The sequence below is a fragment of the Cebus imitator genome, unplaced genomic scaffold, assembly GCF_001604975.1.
Source record: "Cebus imitator isolate Cc_AM_T3 unplaced genomic scaffold, Cebus_imitator-1.0 Scaffold69, whole genome shotgun sequence".
NCBI classification, from domain to species: domain Eukaryota; kingdom Metazoa; phylum Chordata; class Mammalia; order Primates; family Cebidae; genus Cebus; species Cebus imitator.
The window spans coordinates 2084830-2092774 of record NW_016107384.1 but is presented as its reverse complement, the minus strand read 5'-3'; the positions used below and the strand labels follow the sequence as shown (position 1 = coordinate 2092774).

The following is a 7945-nucleotide window of genomic DNA, read 5'->3' as shown; positions in this document are numbered from 1 at the left end:
ACAAATGTCACATTTTCACTTACATGTCAAATCTAAAAATGTTGATCTGTAAGTAGTGAATAGAACAGTGGTTACCAGGGACTGGAGGTGGTAGTGGAAAGGATGGAGAGAAGTTGGTGAACAGCTAAAAAGTAGCAATTGGAGAGGAAGGGCCCAGTGCAGTGACTTACACTTGTAATCTCAGCACTTTGGGAGCCTGAGGTAAGATTGCTGGAGACCAGGAGTTTAAGACCAGCCTTGGTGACACTGGGAGACCCCTATGTCAATTTTTTATCTTTATAAAAGATAATCAGCCAGGCCTGGTGATGCATGCCTATAGTCCTAGCTACCTGGGAGGCTAAGGTGGCAGCACTGCTTACCTCCAGGAATTTGAGGTTGATTTGGTATCCTATTGCACAGCAGAGTGACTATAGTCAACAGTAAGGTATTGTGGGTCCGGGAACCATGGCTCATGCCTATATTCCCAGCATGTTGGGAGGCTGAGGCAAGGGGACTGCTTAATGTCGGCTAGGAGTCTGAGACAAGGGGACTGCTTAATGTCAGCCAGGAGTCTGAGACCAGCCTATGCAACATAGTAAGACCCCATCTGTACAAAAAATAAAATTAGCTGGGTGCAATGGTGTATGCCTGTAGTACCAGCTCCTAAGGAGGCTGAGGTGGGTTACTTGAGCCAGGGAGTTCAAGGCTGCAGTGAGCCATGATCATGGCACTGCACTCTAGCTTGGGCAACAGAGCAAGGCCCTGTCTTAAAAAACAAAAAATAATACAACTCGATCAAGACACTTGAAGGTGAGCAAAAAAAAAATTTAAAAATTAAAAATAAGGTATTGTGTACCTCAAAATAGCTAGGAAAGAATTTTAAATGTTCTCACCACAAAAACACGGTGTTTCAGGTGATGGAGATGCTAATCACCTTAATTTGATAATTATAATGTATACATGTATTGAAACATCACACTGTACCCCATAAATAATATGTACATCGTATATCAAAAATAAATTTTAAAATAGGAGGTGAAAACAACAGGATGCAATTATTTTCCAAAAGCACTGTTTTTATTTATATAGAGTCCTAACCATTTTGGCGGTAGGAGGAATGGGAGAGGCTCGTTTTTCAATCCAGGGACCTCCGTAATGTTGGTTTATTGTTACCAAACACACAGGTAAGTGACATCATGGATCTGGCAAACTAAGGACAATGTTTAGTCTCTCTCTGCTAGAGCAACAAGGTGAGCATCAATCTCTGCTTCTGTAAGAATCCTAGAAGGTAAAAGGGGAAAAAAACTATTAAAAAAAATTTCAAGCAAAGTAGGATAGTATAATAAACGCCCATATACCTATGACCTTCAACAATTATCAATTTATAAACCAATTTTTAAAAAATCCATACACACACTTATCCTCCCAGATATTATATCACCTTCGCCTATACACAAAAATGTTTACTTCTTTGACAACAGATTTAGAACTGTCTCTTAAAATTCTTTAGCTGCAGCTAAGATAGAAAATATTTTAATGGAATATAAATAAAGCTAAATTATACATATTCTATTTAGCTTCTATGTCAAAATGCATTTATTTATTTTGGGACAGAGTCTTACACTGTTGCCCAGGCTGGAGTGCAGTGTTATGATCTCAGCTCACCACAACTTCTGCCTCCCTGGTTCAAGCGATTCTTCTGCCTCAGCTTCCTGAGTAGCTGGGACTACAGGCGTGTGCTACCACAGCTGGCTAATTTTTCCATTTTTGGTAGAGACAGGGTTTCACCATATTGGCCAGGCTGGTCTTGAACTCCTGACCTCATGATCCACCTGCCTTGGCCTCCCAAAGTGCTGGGATTACAGGTGTGAGCCACTGGGCCTGGCCGTCAAAATGCATTTATATGTAGTATAACTCAAGTTTATGTCAGCTCAAAGATAAAAATTCAGAGAAATTTTAAGCATATTAAAGTGTTCAGATTCAGCAGAAGTTCATGAAAATAAAGTTGTCATTCCATGAATAGTCTACCAGCCAGAGAGTGCTCCATGTTTAATATACATTTTTTCTTTCTTTTGACATGGAGTCTGGCTCTGTTGCCCAGGCTGGAGTGCAGTGGCACAATCTTGACTCACTGCAACCTCCCGGGTTCAAGCAATTCTCCTGCCTCAGCCTCCTGAGTGGCTGGGATCACAAGCGCCCCCACCACATCCTGCTAATATTTGTATTTTTAGTAAAGACGAGGTTTCACCATGTTGGCAAGGCTGGTCTCAAACTCCAGACCTCAAGTGATCTGCCTGCCTCGGCCTCCCAAAGTGCTAGGATTATAGGTGTGAGCCACTGTGTGCAGCCTGGAACATGTATTTTCTAAATGATGTTTGCCTTGAATGGAATCAATTGTTTGGCAACCTTGTCAAAGTGAAATATTACTACTAGACTTCTACAAAGTGTAATTTGTCAAAAGGTCATTTTTTAGTGCAACTGAAGGCAATATTAAGTATTTAAATAGTTGATGCTTATGTTATATATTCTGATTATTATTTACTTTCACAGAATTTATTTTGAAGATTTTTTGGTTTCTTACCAATTTTAGAAATAACAAATGCAAATAAAATTTTAAAGATGGCAGTTCTCCAAACAGAAAAGAAAACAAGAACTGTAGGTTTTTTAGAAAAATTTTAAAATTACTCCTGCTAAAATTTTACTGCTTAAAAAACAACAAAATACCTTTTTCAAAAGGAACTTGATCCCTACCACCACCCAAGTTATAAGACTTCTTTCTATAGGGGGAAAAAAGCTAGGGAAAAAAAAATGTCTCCTGTAGTTCTTGGTATCTGTGGATTTCACTGTAGTATTTTCTTTACAGTTAAATATAAGCTCATCCTAGTCCATGGTATATCAACTGCCTCATAGGGCTGCTGGGAGGATTAAATAAGATGATTATGTGAACCACTCAGTATGGATTTGAATAATGGAAGCTATAAGGCTAACGCGTGGGAGTTAGTCACGTAGTGAGTAAGAACATACACACATCTAGCATCTGCAAGTCAATTAGCTGTATTCAAAATTTGGGCTTTCCAAAGATCTCCGGATAAGGGTCTGACATAAATCAGTAGCTCATACTGCTTCTCACAGTTCTACTTAAAGAACCACTAAATAACCAAAGTTCTATCTGAAAAACTTGCACCTACTACTTTGGGAATTAAATTGGTATTGGCCTTAAACTAAAAAAAGGAAACACTTATTCTTTCTTTATTCCTTACATAAAGGTTACTTGGTGTTAGATACAACTTTGAAATAAGGAGAAAAGCTTTCATATCTGACTCTCAAAGAGAGTCCAATAAGTTTTAAAACATCTCAGGTGCTTGGGGGTGGGAGGGGGAGGTTACTTTTGCACCAATAAAGAAAAAAGAAAAATTAATAATTTTTTTAAAAGTAAAAAAGTTTGCCCCACAAGTTATAGGACAAATGGACTCACACGCCTCCACCTTTCTAGTCTGCACTTGGCCCACAATATAACTCACCTGAATTTAGGATTTTCAACTGTCACTACTCCAACTTCTATTTCCGAAGGTTTGAAATCAATTGATAAAACAGTAGACAAGCATGTAATTGCAGTCTGAAAAAAAGTATCAATTTTAAAATCGAGTATTTTTTAAGACATTCCAAGGTTTTCTTTCTTATTTCTAGCTTATTCAATATAAATCATGAGTCGATCAGGAGCTCCATATTTCAATGAGGCAGTGCAATGTTACTAACAGACTGCTTAACTCTAATGTATCGCCTGCCAATGATAAACTTGTTTCTACCAAGTCAAATAATAAATTAAAGGGGTCCATTAATCAAAATAGGATGATTTATACAAAACAGTTTATTAGCTTCATGACCCAGGCACTACTCTTCACTTGGCACTTGGGGTGAAATGGGGAAAGAATAAAGATCAATGATACACTCTGCACCTTCAAGGAATTTACAGTAAAAATTATTTAAGAATGTTATAAGGTTTTTTTTGTTTGAGATGAAGTCTCACTCTGTCGCCCAGTCTGGAGTGCAGTGGCTCCATCTTGACTCACTGCAACCTTCACCTCCTGGGTTCAAGTGATTCTCCTGCATCAGTCTCCTGAGTAGCTGGGATTACAGGTGCCTGCCACCATGCCTGGCTCATTTTTTGTATTTTTAGTAGAGACGGGTTTTGCCATGTTGGCCAGGGTGGTCTTGAACTCCTGACCTCAGGTGATCCGCCTGCCTCCCAAAGTGCCGAGCCACCACGCCTGGCCTTAAGTGTTTATATACCTGACGTGGTTAATTATGTAACTAATTATGAATTGCAATAAAAAATCTCTAAGAAACATTTAGACACAGCCCAGTACTTCCTGAACATTAACTAGCTTTGTATCTCCTTTAGGCATACCGCCAAACCAAACATAAAAGCATTAGATGGTAATTTTTCTTTTGCCATTTATCGGAAGCATGTTAACGTCCTCTGAATGGATTTAATCTCTGACTCTTACACCCAAAATCTACTAAAATTTTTGTTTTTAATTTCTTTGCCGTAAAGAGAACTGGCTTGAACACTTGGACTCAAGCAAATCCACATAGCTGGGACTACAGGTGTGTGCCACCATGCCCAGCTGGTTCCTTTTTATTTATAGTTTCTTATTTTATGTGTTTTGTTAAAAGCCAGCTCAAATACATTATGAAATAAGGAATTAAATGAATAAAAGCAATCCAAATTTTCCTATGTCAGCTGTATGATACCAATTTCATTAAGTTGACAAATTTGATTCTTGTGATGTAATTCAGGAATAGCATTTATAGAATGTCAATTATGCAAAGATCCTCACTGTTGTACATAGCATAAAAAAGGTTAGCTCCTTTTTGGTTGACTTACTTCCACTGTCTGTTCAAATGTCCAGTCAAATTTCTTCTTCACTTTTTTTTCAAGGAAGCTGGTTGACTCAGTCTGTTTAACTCCTGCTGCAGTGGCTTTAAACCCACAGTAGTAGCCTGCAGGATCACACTTATATACCTGAGGGCCTTGCTCTTCATCTATACCAATTAAAATCATACCTAAAAAGAGAGAAAGACCCTAATTAAATATCTTTTCTCCTCTTTCTTGGTTGTGTCACATAGCTGTTACTAATCATTACTTTGGCCATCAATTTTAGAATATGTATTTTCCTTTAAGAAAACTGATAAAATATCACCACAGGTAACTTAAGTAACAGAAAAATTCCCATTTCACAAAAGGATTTATCACAGATTAAAAAAAAAAGTTTGAATAATTACAAATACAATTTAAAAACAGGATTTCCAATCCTTGCTGTTATCCAAGCATGTTTATTTGACCCCTAATCCTTTAAAATGTTGCCTGGTCAAATACATTTCAAAAACACTTTCTTTTTTAGAGATGAGGTCTCGCTATGTTGCCCAGGCTGGTCTCAAACTCCTGAGTTCAAGTGATCCCTCCTGCTTTGGTCTCCCAAAGTGCTGGGATTACAGGTGTACACCACTGCGCCTGGCCCAAAGACACTTTCATATACCTCTTCTGGAAACAGACAATAAATAATAGCATATTAAATACTCTGAAACACTCTTTTGTAGATTGACCTATTTAACTCAGTTCTTCAGTTTGACTAAGAAATAGAAATACCTTTTTTTTAAATTTAAGAAATACCTATTGCCGGGCGCAGTGGCTCATGCCTGTAATCCCAGCACTTTGGGAGGCCGAGGCGGGTGGATCACGAGGTCAAGAGATCGAGACCATCCTGGTCAACACGGTGAAACCCCGTCTCTACTAAAAATATAAAACATTAGCTGGGCATGGTGGCACGTGCCTGTAATCCCAGCTACTCAGGAGGCTGAGGCAGGAGAATTGCCTGAACCCAGGAGACGGAGGTTGCGGTGAGCCGAGATCGCACCACTGCACTCCAGCCTGGGTAACGCGAAACTCTGTTTCAAAAAAAAAAAAAAAGAAATACCTATTAAAGTTCCAGGGAATAGTATATGGGACACACTTTGGGAATGCTGGCACAAACTGCAATACACTTAAGGCTATCTGTTCACCTATACACTGCCCATCTTCGTTACTGTTGGTATACGCTCCTCTAGTAAGTCATACAAACCAAGCTCTAAATTCTACACATGTAACTTTGTCACTACAATTCTAGTGTTACCATATTATAGGCATTAAATTAAAATAAACACCATCATTAAATTTCTTTCTACTCAGTAGAGCAGCTAACAAAGTACTTTAGGAACGGTTTAACTGCTTTCTTATATTTGATATATACAAAGTATGAGGGCAACACAAAAAGGTGCCCACTTACTGCTTGGGGAAACAACAAATACTTCTTTACTCCAAGGTCTTGCAAGATGAGTAAGATTTAAGTAATTTTTAAGTAAGAAGTCAAGAGGGTCAGATGCTAAACAGAAATCATTACACTGACTGCTTTAATGCTCATGAATGAATGACACAATGCCAGAAACAAACAGGCATTACATTTTTCAGGCTAATTTATTACATTACATCTAAAAAGCAGTAAATCTCATCCCTCTCTCAATACAATTTTACTGGTTTTCAAAAATAGAAATTTATTCTAAAAATGTGAATCACAGACCGGTGTGTGATCCTAATTCCTAAGGGTGGTCAAAAGAAACAGCTACATTAAGATGCCTGATGTAGGCATTTCTATGGAATTAATAATCTGGAACTGCAGTAGAACCTCATTACAATATCCTAATAAAATCAGGACTTGGATATTTCAAATCACATACTCCAAATGGAAATATGTTGATACAAAGTCTAATAGCATCTAAAGCTTAAAGATAATGTCTGACATACTGTTGTGAAACCTATCCTTTAGCTCTGATTAAAAAGATTTTCCCACCCTATATAATTTCTAACCCGTATGTTCAGAACTCAAGTGTTACTGAAATAACTTTCTCTATGCATGTTCTATAAAAAGTTACAATTCACCAATTATTTGGGAGACTTCTTAGGATACTTACAACAACCAAGAGGCCTCATTTCAGCATTCTGTGTGTAGACCTGAGAAATATCAGCAATTCTTTTACACAGCATGTCCACAGGAATCTCATAGCCATACTTGTATTTCCAGTTAGCTGCCTCATAGCGTGCCCTCTGCACCTGGGATCTGCTGTCAGCTTATAGCATAAAAAACAAAGGTTTCCCTGGTTAGAAGGAAAGAACGAACCTGAATGCCAGGTTATTTTCCCACCACATAGACATACATGAGTTAAAAAGAGAAGGGGTCTACTATGCCTTTTTCTCCCCCAATGAATACTAAGTAACTCATCAAGAAGTTTATGAAAAAATTTAAAAACATGAAGCTCTCTACACAGTACTGCCCTATTATACCGAGCCTTTCATCAGCAGTCAAAATAGTTTCTACAAGTGTCTAGTAACTCCCCAAAGAGTAAGCATTAAGGAGGCTGGGCATGGTGGCTCACACCTGTAATCCCAACACTTTGGGAGGCCAAGACAGGAGGATCACTTAAGGCCAGGAATTCGAAACTAAGCTGGCCAATATGGCAAAACCCTGTCTCTACTAAAAATACAAAAATTAGCTAGGCATGGTGGTACATGCCTGTCGTCCCAGCTACCCAGGAGGTTGAGGCATGAGAATTGCTTGAACCCAGGAGGCAGAGGCAGCCTGGGCAACAGAGTGAGACTCTGTCTCAAAGAAAACAAAAAAGCATTAAGGAGAGAGAATAGGCCGGGTGCGGTGGCTCACGCCTGTAATCCCAGCACTTTGGGAGGCTGAAGCGGTCAAGAGATCACGAGGTCAAGAGATCGAGACCATCCTGGTCAACATGGTAAAACCCTGTCTCTGCTAAAAATACAAAAAATCAGCTGGGCATGGTGGCGCGTGCCTGGAATCCCAGCTACTCAGGAGGCTGAGGCAGGAGAATTGCCTGAACCCAGGAGGCGGAGGTTGCGGTGAGC

General features: G+C 39.0%; 1 protein-coding gene across 1 annotated transcript in view; it reads right to left on the bottom strand.

Moving 5' to 3' along the window:
• Positions 1–1034: 1034 nt before the first annotated feature.
• Positions 1035–7945, bottom strand: part of PSMA6 (proteasome 20S subunit alpha 6) — an 8610-nt gene continuing 1699 nt past the window's right edge. The window contains exons 2-5 of the mRNA XM_017530822.2: positions 6988–7143; positions 4868–5046; positions 3501–3595; positions 1035–1260 (exon numbers count right to left, since the gene is read on the bottom strand). Of these exons, the coding sequence (XP_017386311.1) occupies positions 1203–1260; positions 3501–3595; positions 4868–5046; positions 6988–7143 (488 nt within the window). The 3' untranslated portion in view covers positions 1035–1202. The remainder of the gene's footprint in view (positions 1261–3500; positions 3596–4867; positions 5047–6987; positions 7144–7945) is intronic.